This window comes from Scleropages formosus, chromosome 6, assembly GCF_900964775.1.
Source record: "Scleropages formosus chromosome 6, fSclFor1.1, whole genome shotgun sequence".
Classification (NCBI taxonomy): domain Eukaryota; kingdom Metazoa; phylum Chordata; class Actinopteri; order Osteoglossiformes; family Osteoglossidae; genus Scleropages; species Scleropages formosus.
In genome coordinates, this window is record NC_041811.1 from 26682512 (window position 1) to 26701877 (window position 19366).

At 39.9% G+C, this 19366-nt stretch overlaps 1 protein-coding gene across 6 annotated transcripts in view; it reads right to left on the reverse strand.

The window, feature by feature from the left end:
* Positions 1-18890, reverse strand: part of mapk10 (mitogen-activated protein kinase 10) — a 62932-nt gene extending 44042 nt beyond the window's left edge. For 5 of the 6 annotated variants that reach the window (XM_018754568.2, XM_018754561.2, XM_018754587.2 and 2 more), the window contains exons 1-2: positions 18786-18890; positions 1665-1736 (exon numbers count right to left, since the gene is read on the reverse strand). In XM_018754568.2, the coding sequence (XP_018610084.1) occupies positions 1665-1736; positions 18786-18788 (75 nt within the window). In that variant the 5' untranslated portion in view covers positions 18789-18890. Of the gene's footprint in view, positions 1-1638; positions 1737-18785 lie in introns of those variants that run through there. The other variant, XM_018754578.2, reaches the window with a different exon arrangement.
* Positions 18891-19366: the final 476 nt, after the last annotated feature.

Sequence of the window (19366 nt, forward strand, 5' to 3'; positions counted from 1 at the left end):
TTACTGAAATAAATATGGGTGCCTCCAGCTTATATTAGTCACATATTTATTTTTCCATTCCCTCATCAAACAGCTAAGAGCCTTTGAATTGCTTTAAGCATAAAATTCATCTTTTTTTTTTTGTGTTAAGATGAACGTTTTCCATGCACAAAGCCAGAAATAATCATGATTAAAGTGCACTAACATGGCGTGTATGAGTGAATGACAACTAAAACAATGCAATTCTCCATCCAGGCTACAAAGTAACACAGAGGCTCTATTGTGTACCTATCAAAACGAAGAAGCATAAAATACCATGGATTTCATTATTTATGTTCAGCTTCATATTGCTTCCAACAGTTGGGTATTCTCTGTTTGTTGGCATTAAAAACCAACTAGAGAGATTATAATTTTTCTTAGCAAGGACCCCTGCTGAGCTGTAGTGCATAGTTGCCAGATATCTATGTAAAAACCATTTCATGTACATTTTATCTACAGTCTGTCTTTGCCATTTAAGCCCCCTCTGTTTCAGATATTGGGTAAAATCTGAGCTACTTTTATTACATATTTTTAATAAAACAAGGGAAAAATTCAACAAAAATTTGTAGCAAAAACGAAACGCTGCAGGAAAAGTTAAGAAAAAAGTGTTTGCATCTGCATGCATCACAATGTACTAAGAACAGTATTTGGCGCATTAAATTTGCTATGAATCCAATGTTAGTGGCATTTTCATTTGGAAAAATTGCTGACTGGTCATGGCCATTTGTCACAGTATTCACATAAAATCCCACCGAATTAGACAATCTATTCAGCGGATGGCACAAAACAACGCAGAGCACTGAATCTGCCTTCTCTAAGTATTTGGATAAAGCTCAGGTGCTGTTATTTAAACAACAAACATCTTTATATGGCCTGCAAAAAAATTACTGTTAGTGATACAATCCCTGATCTTATTTCTTTTCTTTATTTGGTCTACTGTATATTTTGGAAACCTTCTTAAAACACACATTTGTGTGGTTAAATATTCATTCACTGGTTTATTTCAAAGTCACTACAGTGTAGTTATCGTTCCAGTTTTCAGACACTTATTTACATAGTGGAGCAAAAGAATAAGGAGCCCAATACATTAGCAGGAAAGGTTTTTTCTAACAAAACATAGCAAATGAAACTGGAAATACCATAAAACCGATTTTATTTTTGCTACATTAACAATAATGCAGGAACATTACATAAGAGTTTAACATGTTATACTCATTAAAACTGTATGAGCATTGACTTATTCGAGAAATCAGTCCAGGTACGGTACATCCAGGCACGTCCAGGTAAAACAGACATAACTGCTCCAAATGATATGACTCCCCTGGTGCTATAAGGTGATTTCTTATTCAGATTCGCTGCTTTAAATCTGAATTTGTATTATTATATCTTCAGCACTGGACAATTATAATTCCACAACAGAATTATAAATGAAAGTAGGTGCTGCAATTGTATATGGTACAAATATAAAGTAACATGTTAAAACAAAAACATTGTTTTGGTACATTTTTTTTCTTTTTTTTTAAACTTTTTAACTATTCACCAACAGCACCAGTGGGGATCATCTCTGACACAAACACATTTGCGACAATGAAGGTAAATGGAAGTGAATGAATACTGTACCTTTTTTACCTGTAAGGAACACACACCTGACAAAAGGCAATCTTCACATCCAGGATTGGTTCACTGCAGTAATATAAGAAATGTCGGCTCATAAATACCTGCAACAGGACATGACAAAAAATGCTAAATCAGTAAGGAGTAAACAGTAAGGAAAGATTATTCTCTAAAAACCCAAGTATATGACTTTAGGCAGAACAACATAGATGAAAAAGTATACTAAGCATAATACTTGGGAACAGCTCTAACATTTCTCATTTTTTCAAATAATGTTAGTTTTCTAGACTGGATTTCAAAATCTTAAACGTTTAAAAAGCAGATGGTCAAATGCATAATATGCACTTTAAAGTTACAGCAATAAGATATGCTTGAAAATTCCTGATGCTTGGATACAAAAATGAAAATAATCAAAAATAGTAAAATCAACACCAACTGCTGCTACTGTAACATTATTATCAGTTTCAAATGACATCAGTAAGATCTATATGTACGTGTCTTCTGGCGCTCAAAGATAGTCACTGAAAATCTGGTGGCGTCAATAGGAGAAAAACAGACGCTAATTTATGATAAGTAACTTTATGCATTCTTTAAGTTTACTTCTGCATTTTTACTTAACAGGAAAAATCATGAACATTCTTGTGAAACACATCCAGTAATAAAATATTTTTCAAAACAGTTTGCTACAAAACAATTGCAACAAACAAGACAAAAACCTAGTTGTACTGAGTATAACTAAAATTAATACTGCAAGACTATTAAAAACTTTAGTAAGATCATTTCTTCCAAGTACATTATTAGTGTTGAACTGATACATCCAACGCACGTTTTGTTTCGCACTTCGGTACACATTTTGAAAGTCTGCTCAACAATCGGCCTTGAACAGATGGGAAATTCTGACTCCAATACTAACAAGATGCATTAAAATCTGTTGTTTTCAGTAGCAACAACAGAATAAGTTTAACATTTATCTTCATCCAAAAACACATAATATACAAAAAAATACCAAATGAAATCCATAAGTTTAAGCTAAACATTACACATATCCTCCATTAATATCATACGTCAATGAATATGTAAATATGAAAGCTGAACATAGCGCTTGTTTATGATTGTGTGGTAAAACTAAGAAACACGAGGGATTCACATACTTTCAAACAGCACTGTATATACAGATACACTATCTGTCAGTAACTTTTTCCTTAAAGGTTGTACTTTATTTTATTAGTACCGTGTGCATTTGGATGATTTACATACATACAGTTTCGGTAAATCACAGACATCACTGCTAGAAGGTCAATTTCAGCCAAACCGATCTATGAAGCATACAAATGCACACTGTAACCAGGGACTACTACTGCAGAACTCAGGTTCTGGATGTCCAAGAGCATTTCTTAGAAAGGGAGTCACATGGGTTCAGCAAGTTGAATTGAGTGGTTCATTGAGTGGCTAAAAAAGTCTCCTATATGAACGTCAAAAACTGGACTAATAAACTCATGGTTGTGGAAGGCAGTGCTCGGCAAGCTTTCCAGCTTTCTTTTGGCCACTAAGACCTCAGAAAGGAAGCTAAATGGGTTCAATCATGACAGAAAGTTGAATCAGGCCATTTACTGCCTGGCTGGTATAAAACCCTCCCGAGTCTGCCCTCCAGGAGCACAGCTGAATAGCCCAACCTTAGGATGAAAGTTGAACAGTCCCACTTTAGCCCATCATACATTTTGTTCAGCAAAGCAATTTGGATTCAAGTGCCAGTTTCAAGAAAACGACAGCAGAACATCTCCTAGAACTACAACCTGAGGATGACAAGTATTTCCCGTTAATTTGACGCTACCAAATACGAAAAGTTCTGCAGCGACGGAATTCTAAAAGGAAACATTCAGTCATCTCCTGGTTGTCAGCTCTCTAAATTTCATTTTACAAGCTTTTCTGCAAACTCAACAGAGGCAAACAACAAAGGTTGTTCTCCTAACCGTGTTCCCCGAGTCCATTCACCTTGTCGTACCATTTATTTAGCCAAAACAGCACAAGTCCAAGACACGTTTAGCAAAAGCTCTGAAACAACATGGCAACTACATATCATCACATGGATGCTAAACATCAGTGGTCTATAACGTACGCTTCACTCTACAAGCCTTTGGGGTTTTTGAACAAAAAATTCTATATAAATGCTAATTCTTATTGATTCAAATCCCAGTTGCTGTTGCAACATGTCATATTCTCCAACCACCTGGACAAAACATGGAAAAAAACTATTTTGAGATCCACTTAATAAAAAGGTAGAGTAACAGAGAAAGTGAAGTCAAAGTGAGGGAACCAAGAGAAGGATATCTTGCCTGCAATTTGTGCAGATATTAGAGATTAGGAGGCAGCAGATAGTGTCTCCTCATTTGACATTTGTCATTTACTAGATCAAGCTTCCAATTTGTCTCCTTTAACAAAGCCCAGCGATTAACTTACGATACTCTGAATTGCAGAGGAATAGTTTCAGCTGCCGTTACTCTTAAGCACAATTTTTCATAAAATTGCAGTGAAAATATTAATAAAAAATATTTCCCAACTAAAACAGAATAAAACCGTACCTTGGACGCTCGAACCACAACTGTAGCTTCCTGAAATCCTCCCCAACTATGGACACTGACTCAAGGAAAAACAGTCTAGTGAATTCTATTATGATAAACTTGTTTTCCAAAAACATAATACATTCCTCAGAATTACAAAAATTTTGTTCACCCGGCTTCTTCCTCTCTAATACACTTCTGCGCAGATATTCAAATGCTATGTTCCGAAAAAGCTGAAGCTATGAAAAGAAAGACAATTGGAATAATTGGGTACATGAGCACAGCGGCTGCCTCTGATCTCTCAACTGCCATGTCTGCTTTGCATGTCTGAGTCGCCTTCTTAGTCAGAGGCTTCAACCTCCCCGCCAATCACCTATTATACAACAGACACCAGCGGATGGTCTTTGTTTGCCAGAGGCTCTTTGCTTCCCAAGCAAACGCTGCAGCGAGATCATTTAACTAAATTTATTCACACTTGGTGAGTAGTTTAAAACTCTAAAGACTTTGCATCTCATACTGTCAAACTTATTTTTCACACTGCTGTGTTTTTCTCCCAGGAACACAGTACATAATTTGAAGACAGGGTGGCCATATACAGAATTAGGGCAGCAGGTACATAATCAGAAATAGGGCAGCATAAGATTCAAAAAAATGAGTGTGTGCTGTTGCAAACATGATGAAACTACAGCATATTGCTTCATTATGTTTAAAATATAAGAAATTAATTTATTCCACGAAGGGGTAAAAATTTGCGCAATTTTTCAAACTATAACAGACGGACATATTTCAATGTCCCAATTTAAAGAAGAAGAATTCAAGAAGAATTTCATGATACTTGTACACAGTACTTGTACCCATGACAATAAACTTGAAAGTTGAACTTAAATAAAGGCTTTATTGACCTCAGTATTACAAAATATGTTTGTGTAACTCAGTGGTCGAATCAGTATTTTCATTATTTCATTTGCGCTTTATTTAGAACGGCATGACTTTACATTTTAAAGATTGTTGGTTCAGTGATACATGCAAGGGGCAGCTGGTAGAATAGTAGGTCGAGCTTCCTCCTTTGGACCTAAAAGTTGCAGGTTCAAATCCCACCCGGAGTACCTTTCAGCAAGACACGTATCATAAATTGCTACAGCAACATTAACCACCTGTATAAATCAGAAAACAATTGTAACTATCTTAATGCTATAAGTTGCTTTGGAGAAAAGTGTCAACTAAATGAATAAACAATATCGGTAAGTTTTTGTAAAAAGCATGAATGAAAAATTGCACTAAGGAATTACATCAACCAGACAAAAATGAAATAAAATGCTCATTTTCTATTGTTTATGTGAAACAGAAAAGAATACAATTCAAAAACAGTTATTTTTAATTATGAGTTAGTAAAACGGAGGCGTGCGGTAGCACAGTGGGTTTGGCCAGGCCTGCTTTGTGGCGGTCTGGGGTTCGAGTCCCACTTGGGGTGCTTTGTGATGGACTGGCATCCCGTCCTGGGTGTGTCCCCTTCTCCTCCAGCCTTGCGCCCTGTGTTGCCGGGTTAGGCTCCGGCTCATCACGACCCCCGTTCGGGACAAGCGGTTTCAGACAGTACGTGAGTTTGATGTTCCACACAGATCCCCTTTGAGGCACCTTGTGGTAAAGTATAGTCTTTGGTAAAAAATAGCTAAAATATTTCATGAATAATGCTTTAGTAAATATACTTAAATTGCTCTAAGATAGGAATGAGCCAAGTCGCCACTGTGCTGGAATGTAAAGTAAATCAAACCAAAACGTCCTTCATTGACTTCACAGTGTAAAGATCTCAAATATTTTTCTTCCCCACAAAATAAATCACTCCAAGAGTCATACGAAAAAAAACCCGCGGTCCTCCTACAAACTGGAGGCTAAACCTCAGTCTGTACAAAACCCCGAAGCCAGCAAGCAACTCCTACAAAAGGATGTGAGGAATTAAACCCTTACAAATGACTCAAAGGAGAGGAGAGCATATACAGTAAATAGCATAAACACAGACATTTTTCCTTGATGTAAGAAAACATTAGTTCGAGAGATATTTCCATTTCTCAGTATTTCACACATAGAGCCTATTCAGCATGCCCTAAGTCAAACACATTAACAGCTCTGAAAACATTTTTCTGCTTTACCTGCCATTATGCTGACAACAGAAAAAAAAAAAAAAAACACGGTGGGACCATTTCTCACTAGAATCAACGTATATTCATCGTTCTCACATTTCAAAAGGTTTAATTAACCCATCTATATCACTTGTGCTTTCTCAGGAGTTTAAAAATCAAATGCGGAATTAGCCGAGCTTCCATTTTGGTATTAATCAATACTTAAGAGTCATTGAACGAAAACACAGGTTTATACACAGGAAACTCCCTAAATCATAAGGGGGTCTCTTTCGACATATGGAATCAAGCTTTATGATGCTGACGTGGCACAGGTCCCTAATACATTTTTCACCCTAATCAATACTATACATCATTCCCCGATTACAGACCGGTAACATTTTGCAAGGATCTGCAGAATATGCACCACAGATAAAATAATTAACATATTCGCCTCTAAATCTCTCACTGCGGACTCTACAATCTCATCGTATGGCACTGAGCAATGATATGCATGTTTTCATTTTACTATTGGAATTCACACAAAATCTCATAGAATTTTAATTTCTCTTATATATATAACCAAGGTGGGGGTGCGGTGGCACAGCGGGTTTGACCGGATCCTGCTCTCCGATGGATCTGGGGTTCGAGTCCCGCTTGGCATCCCGTCCTGGGTGCGTCCCCTACGGCCTGTGTTGCCGGGTTAGGCTCCGGCTCCCCGCGACCCCGCACGGGACAAACGGTTTCAGAAAATGCGTGTATATATAAACAAAAATCAACGCTCCACTTCATGTGCATTTTTGCCTGTTATTATCAGTAATTGAAAAAAAAAAAAAAAAAAGGATTTTTCCAGGGTGGGGGTGCAGTGCACTTTTAGGTTGATTCACCTATCGACACAAAAAACCCATAAGACATTCGTACTCGTACCAGCTTCCTACACGATCCCCGCATCCACCTCCGCCTCTTTTCCCCAATAATGAGGTCCAAATTGCAGGGGAGGGGGAGGCGCAATCAGATCCAAGTGACCAGGTGCTCTCCTTTAAGCAGACTCCAAGCCTTAGAAATAAATGTCACACAGCTACGAAATTCACCAAAAAAAAAATAAAAAATTAACGGCCATCAGTTTCTATCTGCCGACCTGCTAATACCGAGATATAGAATATAAACTTTGCAAAGCTATTCTCAAGAGAGAAGAATACATTTAAAAATACATTAAAAATTCTACAAATGTAAGCTTCATCCAGTGACCTACAGGGCACTTGCCACGCGAATCACTTACGGAAGCTGTTTAATTAAGCGTTTTATGCGGAGAGAGCCTGGAATTCCCTGCTCCTCAAAAAGACACTGCGCAAAACACTGCAACGCACACAATTTTAGCAGTATTGGTCAAAGACAAGGCGAGCGAATCTTTCCGATGCAACGCAACCTTTTCCTGAGTGTCTACGGCAGATGATGACATTTCTAGAACGGCAGATGGCACGATCAGTGTGGGTTTTCAAGAGTCTCTCTCATGCGCCCTGTTAAGAGCTCATACAGGACTCAGTAGTTTTAGTTAAGGTGCATGTTCGTTCCGCGCTACACGTCGCCAGCGTTCTGAACTGTATTTTTTTTTTAAAGCGCAGTCATCAGGTATTTCAGGAAAGGAAGGGCAATCCATACAGAGAGCGGAAAAGATTTACTGAGCAAACCAACAATTATTAAACATGTGCAAGAAAGAATTCAGCAGATTGAACTTTTTTTTCCCAATATGTTAGTATTGTGGTTGCTGCTGTCTAATGAGCTGCTTTGGCTCAGAGTCCAAGGGATCATACCGGGCCATCTGGACAGCGCCACTAACCACAATCATACACAGGAAAAAAGAGATGGGAGGTCGGATCCTCCGAAAGGCCGAGGAAGTCCGAAAAGTGCGATGACCCCTGCGCTCCGTCTATTCCTCTGCGTCACGAAGGAATTCGATACTCCAGTTATACGTTCTGTCCGTAGGGCGATTTTTGTAACAAGCTAGCTCACGAATCAAGTTTTAGCTACAGCAGAGTCTTGTAAAACACGGTAAAGGTATGTGTGCTAGAACATTTGGGATTTGCATGTTTACAGCATACAGAATAAAAGCAATACCGTATCCGTTACTGTCAACCATTTAAGCCGATTTACATTCATTCATTATCAATAACCATTTGTGTGACGCAGGGTCGTGGTGGTCCAAAGCCTATCCCAGGAGCACGGGGTACGAAACAAGGTACACCCTGGATGAAACCCGTGTTTATCGCGGTGCGATCGCACACTCATTCATTCATACACTAAGAGCAATTTAGACTTAACAGTTCACCTGAAACGTGAACCTTAGACAGTAGGAGGAATCCAGCAAAACCAGTCAACGAGGGATAACATCCAGACTCCATATAGAGTGAGTTGGATTTGAACCCAAATCCAAACCCATAGCCCAGGAGTAGCAAAGAGCCAGAGTCACCACCCAATGCAGCATCATGCCACTTAGCTGATTCAGTTTTATGTAAATGAAGGTGCTTTTAACTGAACTTCCATACAATTCTAATACTTCTAGGCCAGTGTATTTTCATTTATAACAAATACAACAAGCTTGCGATGTCACTAGGATTGGCTGACCTATGGCTTTGCCTTAAAATGCCTTTTCTGCAAGAAAGAAAAACATCCACAACTTAATTAAGTGCAAATACTACTGGCTCCAGGCTTTGTGACTAAATCTGAATATTTTTCCCACTATGAGTTGTCTTGCAGTTGAAATTAAATGTGTTTGCCACAACTATAAAACGAAAACAGAGACAGCAGTTTTATGTTTTGGAGAGAACTCTAACTTTGCTGAAATAAATAAATATTCTGAAACACAGTATACAAAATTCGGCTCAGCATACAATATAATTCAACGATGTACTGTGAATTCTCTAAAATTGTTGTACAATGTGGTAAAACTGCATAACACATTTTTTGGAATTTGACAGGGAGCCAGCATTGAAGTAGCTGAAAAAAAAAAGGAAAATATTGTGCGCACAAGCATAAAAAAGAAATTTGGATATTTATAGGATTTTATTTCAACCTGAATCTCACCCGCAGAGCCAACGTTGCAGGAACCAAAAGAAACAAATTTCTATTTTCACTTCCCTGTATTGTCAGAGGATTAAGCGCTTTCTGGAGAGAACTGAGATTTGACATTAAAATTTGTAATGTGCATCTTCCCTTATCTTTATTCTCAAACCAAAAAATCTCATCAGCAGAAAGTGCTTCAGCCCACTAAGAGGTAATTATTTTCAAGCATAAGAACAGAATGCATTGTTAAGTCTAAAGCAGAAGCCTAAATAATGTTTAAGGACCATGTAGAAAATCACCGGATGCCGCAGGCGGTGAATTACAGCGAAGAATCCTATCTTTACGGGCCAGTGCAGATTCAATACATTTGTTCCTATCTTTACAGCCGGGCACCTTAACAAATCTTTCAATAATGGTAATTCAGAACCTTTCACCTCCAGGAGACCAATAAGCTCTTCTGTTGTTTAAACAAGACGGACTTGTTATCCGAACAGCGGCCGCATCGTAGTACCATCTTTTTACTCCTTTGAGGAGCTCATAATTCGGTGGCATCGGAACATTTAGCATCACGAATGCCGTACAAGATACCGTTATGAATGGTGAAAAATTGCAGGGTACAGTACAGCCCGCAAGTACGTATATCAGCACGTACTGTGTGTGTTTGTGTGTTATATGTACCAACACGGTTATTTGTCTTCTTTAGGTGTGATGCACACTTCCATCTCACATTATGAACAGTTCATTTTACGCCCTGCTGTCCGGACAGATTAGATAAATACAATTCTGTGACATCGGCTAATTTTTTAGGTCCTCGATACAGTACCGAGCAAAGACCGCCTAATCAAATTTTACTCTTAACAAGGTCAGAAGACGATAAAGTCGATAATCGTAAAAGCCAGTTGTTACAATGACTGTCACTGTTTGATACCCTAACCCTTTTCCCTTTGTTACGCGGTGGGAAAAAAATAACTAGAGGCTGCTTTCGAAAACCGTCTGTGAAAAGCAGATGTACGTTAAAGACATAAAGAAAGAAGTTCAACGTTGTCTCAAAACATTTTTTCTGCATCTTAAAGATCGCGCGTAGCGTTACCTAATTGCGTAGCGTTTTATAAATATAGCCGTTTGAATTAACAGCACGTTCAAAGGAAAATCTCTCAGCAAGCTCTCCAGGAAGAAATCTCCGGAACGGACCAAGATGAGCCGAGGTGCTGAGCGTAGTGGGTGGGAGAGCACGTCAGCCCCTTTTCTCCTTTCAGCCCTGCTGGGGAGCCGCGGCAGCCCGCCGGAACCCTGGCGTCACCAGCGCTGCACTTTCACACGGAGCCCAGGCTCCCTTTCAGGGGTGTTTTCTGAATGACATGTGGCCCCCTGTTTCAGATTCAGCCCCGACGCCCCCCCATCAGATTCATTTAGTATTCACCGCTCACACTCGCTCTCATTGTTGGCATCGATTCATGCGGCCCTTCGTAAATTTCGCTGTTCCCCTCCGCCTGGGGGTCCGTGATATAGTACGAGGGCCCTAACTTTATGTATTTTCACACGCTTCGTTGTCGTGGGTGTTCGAGGGTTTCGGCGAGAGCGTGCTCGAAGACCTCGCACCCCTCACAATGCCGCCCGCTCCACACTCCCGCACCTTGCATCAATAGCGTTGCAGAATGACCGTGAATCCATCTCGGGCTGCCCTCCCCTCCGTCGCTCTCCTCCGCACCCTCCTGCCTCCCTGAATGCCTCTTTCAGCAGCTCCTCCTGCTGCATTCGCTTTAACCTCCTGCGTGCCGGAATCCCCAAACGCAGTTCCCATTTACACTGGCGTTAGGTGTGCACCTTCTGTTAAGCATTTTCTCCCCGGAACATTTCTGCAGATGTTGCATCATTTTACCTAGTCGGCCGGGTAAACAAAGCTCGATTTCAGGTGGCAAGGTGAGGTAACGTTGAGCAACAGAACAGTAAGGAAGCCCACATTTAACAGCGTGAATTAAAAACACTGTCGGACTGCAGGTATGCATAAACAATAGATATATATTTACATTCTTACATTGTATCGCACGTTCCATTTGTATGAATGCGTGACAATTACATTTATTTAAATTGTATTTAGTCGTATTTATTTTTCTGGTTCCAAAAAGGACTGTAGCTGAAAGCAGGGTTTGAATTTGATAAATTCAAAAGAAAAAAAAAAAAGAAAAAAAAAAAACCTGCTTTCCAACTGAGGCCTGCCAATAGTGCGCTCATGAAATCAAAAAATAAAGGCTGTTTTAAACAGGGTTGCTGTGCACAGGTCTGTCTGCTCTATCTTTTTTTCCTACATTTTTGAAAGCTTTTTTTACTCACTGTATTCAACAGAGTATAGACATCGTGGCAGTTCTCAATGGCCAGTCCACATTTTCAACTATTACATTCATATTTTAGAGTCTTGTCAAACAAAAGCGGCAAATGCCAAATAATTATATAGATATATACCAATTTATGTATCTATACAACAATTTAGGTTCAATGACAGTGTAAGCAAGACAGACTAGCATAACACCTGAGAAAATAGCTACAAACATATTTCATAATTTCAAAATTTGAACCTGACCACATTTTCAAGTTTCAAGATTTAGACATATTACAGCAGTACTTCAACAGAAACTAAACTCAACATTAATAATTTACATAATGATGCTAATGGGATCACTTTCCTTGCATGCGAACATTCGGTGGAGAAATGACTGTCAGGAAAAAAAAGCTTTTCTTCTTGTCAAGCCACCACTTCTCCCCAGCTGACTTCTCCTCAATTTGGTCCGCAAGAAGAAAGGGAGCAATCTCAAGGATCCACCTGGTATGATTTAAATGTTTAGAGAGCGAGTGGTGTGGAGAACGCCTGCTGAAGTGCAGCACTCGCTGACCATGTTACCCAAAGGTTGACGTCGTTGAGGTGTAGCTGCTCAAGAAAATGCATAAAAGTGACGAAAACCTGCAGAACATTTTCTGGGCTATATGAAAAACGTGCAGATTTTCACTATGAATACTCATAATTGCTGAGGGTTACTGCACCCAAGTGTCAAAAAAATCCCCGGCACTTAATTGGTGCATATTGTCGGTGCTTATTGTGATATTAAAGGATCTAAATATGTGTTAACGCTACCATGTTCGTATTGCGTGTTTTGCTCTGCTACGCAAATCGAACCCTTATTCATAGAAACTGGAACGGAAGTAGAAAACAAATACTTTGCATAAGTTACTGTTGCCTGTAGTTGCTTAGTATTGACAAGAAATACATAGGTTTTCCAGAAATTACTGATAACTCCATATTCCCTGGACCACATAAGCCCCTGAAAGGAAAACGGAGAGAAATGAAAGGCTCTTTCAGGTATTATGACTATTATATACATACGAGATTAACATTTTCCTTGTTTGTCTCATGTGTTAAATTTGAAAAACAAACATTTAAATGAAAGTATCCAAATTGTAAATGGAGAGTATTGGTGTTCCTTCCAGGGCGTACCCTGTTGCATAGCTTAAGCTTCCAGGATATACTCTGGATCACCGTGACCTTGAATTGGAGAGGAGGTTATATACGGTGAATGGATGGAGTATCCTTTTTAATCTTTGTAAATCCTAATTAAAGTCATTAATCTTGCAGAGGCAGTGTGCAAAACACAACTTCAAAAAAATCTAACTAGCTGGCATCACGAATTGCTGTTATGTTAATAAATAATCAATATACGCAGCAACCTTTACAGCCTTTAGTAACAGAAAAACCGGAGTCAATCTGAAATCTTCTAGAGTTATTAAAATTGTTAGAATGAGACTAATATGGGTATGTTACCATTTCCTTATGCATAAATTAAAGTTAAGGGGACAAAATGGGAATTTTGGTCTAAGGACTACTTAACTGTACAAATACTGAATAAAAGCAATATTACAAAAACACTCAACATTCAAGAAATATATCCATATCCATAACAGACCAAAAGAGACAGAGTTTCTGTTGTTGCACATAATAAAATTTAATTGGAATACATAATTCATGAATTAATTAAGATTTTTGGGGGAAAAATTATGGAAATGGCCCTTTTTTGAAAATCTGCCCAGGGAGCCTCTGTTTGACAATGTATGAGAAGTAGCTATACTACCAAGATTTTCACACTTTCAGCATGGTGAACACAATGTCGTATTTGACAGGATATTTGCCTTACTGCCTTAGGCTACAACATTCCCAAAGCACACAATTATATTTTCAATGATAATGAGCACTTTATTTTCAACACTGTCAAAATGAGCACTGAAATGGAATTATCTATGATAAGATGAGACAGAAGCCTACAGTGATTTTTATAAATTAATCACTTGAGGCAGCAAATTGCATATTTGCCTAAAAATGTAAACCTGTTTATATTCCTTGTACGTGTTATCCTGCTCGCCTTTAAAAAAAAGATTATGGATTCAGCATCCAAAATTCATCATCCAGAAATCCAAATTTAGGCTTCACCAGATTTCTGATGGATGTCAAATCAGAACATTTCCTAGGCTATATAAATATACCCCGTAGGTGTGTATTATTAAATTGATACCTGCTGTTTATACACATGTCCCCACTAAAATATTATAATGAAATATTATGTATAACAATAAGTGGTGTCAATAAAGCAAAGTTCTGACAAGTTCAAGGTGTCAGCAATGTCCCACAGTTTCTTTGTGCATAAATGGTGCCCACTATTGTGGACATTTGCTTCTTGTAGTGTCCAGCTCTATTTCTGTAATGGTGACGACGGCAATACATCTCAGTAGCCTTGCAGTTTCACCCTCAAGGTGGGCTTTTAAAAGTGTAAATTATCACATGCCAATAAGCATGAACCAGCCGATGAACCTCGGTGCAGCAAGTGGTAGGGAACAAACTAGATTTGCTTGAGACTTTCATGTCTGCAGCTGCGTCTCCTTCTCTTAATGTAATGCATAAATTGTACTTTTTCTGAGATGTACGTCGCTTTGGACAAAAGCGTCTGCTAAATGAATAAACGTAAATGTAATGCATGTAACCAATCCTAAATATGTTTATTAGTGTGTTGTTGTACCAGTATATTTTACAGTAATAATAAATCACAATAGGAATGTCTGAAATAATTTTAGCAAGTACATAAACAGCAAAAATTGTACCATCATCTCACATGGCACTTTTCACTATTTCGTAAAGTAATACTTATGGCTGAAAGATTATCAGTCTGTACACAGTACTCCATAAACCAGAGGGAACATAAAACCTAGCACTAAAAACTTCAAATCCCACCTCAAATGTCTCGAGAGTCGAGACAGTACAGAGTAGGACTCATAAATTTGTCCTATTAATTTGAACGTAATCTAACAAATCAAAATTCTGAAAACGTGATAAAATTGCTAATAACATCACTAATCTCTGCTGAAAGGTGATTTGTGCTTGTTTGTGCTAGTTAATTCTATAGTAAACTGTAATACTGCTGGAAGATACCTACCAAGATATAAAACATTTTCGAAATCGTCCTGGAAATAATTTGTTTTTCAGTACGGCCCATATTTGAACTCATGGACTGATATCAGTAAAGAAATGTGCAGGCTGGAATGGAATATACCGTATAAATCAAGCAACAGTCAGCACAGCTATCTTTCGTTGACTTAGAAAAATTAGACGTTTGTCACGGATGCATAAAAACGATCTTTAAATAATAACTCCAACGCCAAAATTGTCACTGAAGACTATTACGTTATTAAGTACAATGCTTTCACCATGCGAATGTGGTTTAACGATGGACAGTCCGATCAACAGTTTGTTTACTCACAATACTGGGAACGTTTGCGTTGATTTTCAGAGGATGCAACTAATAATACTTTCTCTTTGCCATATTCTAGTGGATTAAGTAGTCTGCATGAATTCTTTGGCAATCTCCCCAAGCAGGACAGCACAGCGGTCCACTTTGAAAATCAAGTTTTCAAACTCTTGGCTCAATATCTAATAATCTAAAACTGGCAATCTCTGAACACAAAGGAACATGGCTTGTGCTCCAAATCCTTTTGCACTGATGTGTAATTAATTGTTGGCTAGAACTCAGAAAATGGAGTTCTAACACCCATATGGGAAACAATCAAAAAATATCTAACAAGACACCATACACTCTTACATATTTAAATGGCCAAGACTGGACTGCATACATGCAAAAAGATAATCCCCTCCTCACTAACAGAAAAAATAAAAAAAATTAACCAATTTGATGGAAAAATTTATTTCTATTCATTTTTATCCCCAAAAGTTAACCAAAGAGTTGAACTCCAGTCTCTGTCACATGGCTTGGACTTTCTCAGAAATAACTTCCATATTGCTGTTTTCCCTCAAACACAGCAAATCTATATAAAATTCCCCTCCAGACCATGCTTCTCATCCCAGGCAACAATGATAAGAGTTCCACAACTTTGTGAATTTTGTAACTGGTCATTTCACAACTACCCTTCTCCGGCTTCTTGTTAGTGCCTGGGCTGTACCATATTTTACCTGATGTTACGGTGGACTGCCCTGTCCTCATGGGAAGGTTCCCAGCCAGCTTCTTGGCTTTTAGTCCTACATAAATTATCTGAGGCTACATCAGGTGTGACACATCACAAAATCAGTAGTATTCATGTTCCATCTCAGCAACTTAACCCCAGAGGATCCCAAACTGTTCATCCGGCCCAACTCGAATTGCTGACAGAAAGACACTGAATATTACCACTTAAGTAACTCATTCAACCATCTATCCATAACACTATGATGGGCCATGATGGTCTGGAGCACATCCTGGGTGCAAACCGTGTGAGGCGAAGTACACCCTGGATGGGATGACAGGATGATTACTTGACGAATGAATACTGAGACTGATACTTTTTGAATGAACTGAACATGTACGACACACAAAGTACTGTGCTACCATTTATAGCTGGCTACATATGTTGTCCTGTCTCTGGCTTCCATCATAAATAATTTCCCTCTACAGTGACTAAATGGTTGGGTTTGACTGGGTCTTCAAACAGACTCATGAGAAAGTGTCTTAAAGCTCTAGGTGACAACTAACCTGCAATAGAACCAACTGACATTATATATATACTGTATTTCATATATATACATATACAGTATATAGTGTGTGTGTATATATATAAAATATATCTAAACATGTTTCCAATATATTATGAATATAATGGAAATTAAAAATAATGTCTGCCTAAGATTCTGTTGAAAAGTGTTTTTCCAGACACCAGTTTCCGAAAGACATCTGCAGCCACCTCTTGTCAACAGTGTTGATCTCTATACATATCACTATACATATCACACATCAGTACAAGATTTATAGTTTCAAAAACATCCCATCACAATGGTAACAACAACACAGATGATCTGCGTACATGACAACATGGGAAATGGGAAAGTCAAAGCTTACTATCAATTTGTCTGACCAGCATTTTTGGTGTATCATCCATAAAAATACCATTATTCAAAGTGCTCATTGTAAATAAAAGCTACAAAATAGGAACCTTCAACACTTATATTCCAATGAGGCTGTGTTCACTCCATGAATTTTAAGACCCTGTCAGGGATTGCGGAACGTATCTTTGAAAAGAGAGAGTATGGCGATGCAACCTATGCATTTCTAAAATATTTCAGCTCCAACGGTAAAATAGCTTTCGTTAAAACGGGGCAAGCAACAAGCGAAACGTTGCCGCGATGTTCACGACACAGTCAATAGAAAACAACACCGTGCAGCGGTCACCTAATCCAGTTCACAAGAGGTGCGCTGCTCAAACCTGCTGGCTTTGTCATTGTAAAAACATGTCATTATCACCAAGCGAACAACTGGGTAATGCAGGGCTGGAAGCTTTCCAGCACGTATTTACGGAAATGCCTGTCGAATAAAGAATCTGCTGTTTGTTTCCCTTAAACCGAGCAGCAGAACCACTTGAGCAATACATATGAGGTGGCCTACGCACGGTCGCAACATAGTAAAGGACCTCAAAGTGCTTTCTGTCGGTTGCCCATAGGTATGTTGTCCTCCACCTGCACCTCTCCACTGCCTTTCAAACGACGAATGATCTTTGAAACGTTGCTGCAATCCTAACGTTCTTGCTGCTGTACTCTTCAGAAAGATGGCTATAAGTCGCATCGAGGATAGAGTAAAACACAGCAATTAACAAAGGGTTAACAAAGGTAAACACCCTAATGCGTGGGCTATCTCACAGCAGCATCATGCAGCAGATCTATTTTTACCTAATATTACTTACATTTACAACAATTACTGGGCTGGAAGAGATGCATTTCCTTCTCGTCACCAGACCGCATGGGTACGTGTAAAAACAATCCCTTTTCACCGTTGCCACTCATCTAAACCAAGCTAAACCAACTGGAGTGACATTTCATTGTGCCACATTCTTACTGTCATACTTTCACACTGTAAACCTTGCCAGCGTATCAGTGCCGTGAAGAAACCGAACCATTTTTAAAGGGAGGAGAAGCATCGCTGTCGAGTTTGGGGTAGCCTTGCACGAAAGGCAAAAATCAGTCAAGGCAGCAAAAGGATTATTATTATTATTATTGCAGGTAGATCATGGCAAAGCGTGAATGAGCAGCTCCAGGTGTGCTGCAGAAACCGTTAACAGAACATGAACTAGATGATGATTCATCCACTAAATGTTTTAAATTCTGTTATGACATGATCTGGAAAAAGGAAAACTGTCGCTATGCTGGAAGGAAAAAAAAAAAAAACTGTTATGCACAGAGAAATAACGGGAGAATTATTCAAAATACCTGGGCTATTACATAAGGAGGCGGTTTGAAATTCTAGTGAATAAAGATTATATTTACTAGTGGCTACAAAGGAAAATAGGCTTGAAGGGTAAACAACAACACATGATCATGAGAAAGGAGGTAAAATCAGCTTGACGATTTTGTTTTTTATCGCTGCGAGGCAGGCAGGGATGCTGAGTACGTCGCGGGAATAATTACTGAGATGTATGCAAAAAAAGGAGGCCCGAGTCTATCCAGCGCACATAATTATAATACGTGTGAAGTGTCACCGGGCTCTACGTGAGAAGATCATGTAGCCGTAGGCGCGGACGAGATGGCAGCGGCGCTTTGCTCCAGAGCAGGATCACACAAGGCTGCACAAAATCATGCGTTCATGTTATATAATTTTTGAACGAACGCGATGATGATGTGATAATGAGCATTTTCACTGCAGGGACCGCCGAAAACGGAGCTGAGCGCGCAGGCAGGGCTGCCCGGCGCTGCGCTCAGCTGCACTCACGGCCATCCATCGCATCGCTCGACTTCATTAACCTTCCCTATTGCTGCGATCGATATTCATCATCACCCCACCCTGGACTGGAGCGAGCGGGTTCCCGCATCCACGGACCACGCCACGGCCGCCGCTGCGCGCTCACCTACCATTCCGTGCCAGCTGACGACGCTCCGAGTGCGGTGGTGGTGGCAGTCCTGTGTGTTCAAAACATCCCGGCGTCGGACGGCGCTCTGCTGCTGCTGCTGCTGCTGCTGCTGCTGCTGCTGCTGCTGCTGCTGCTGCTGCTGGCTCGGTCACACTCAGTCTCTGCTCTGCGCGGCGGGCGGCACGACGACGGCGTTCGGTTAGCCGCGGTGCGCGGGGCGGGTAGCCCGGAACAATGAATGTGCCGCTGCGAAACGAAGCGGTAAGCCTGCCTGGTGAGGAGCGGAAAACGCGATGCTGAATCACTCGCCGCTCACCGCCTCGCAACCATTGTGCTGCAAGATGCTGGCTGTACCATTGTGGAAGCTACCAGGAGAGGCGGCACAAAGGGGGTTAGGGAAATAGGTTGCTATAGAAACGGAAAGGAGCACACGTGACGTCAAATCTCGAGGCGCGCGCGGCGGCGGCGCGGGGGGGGGGGGAGGTGGATGGCTCGGCTGATCCCGCGCTGCTGTCCTCCTCCTCCTCGACGACGTCGTCGTCCAGCTCGTGACGCTCCTGGTCCTCGCGCAGGAAAATGCAA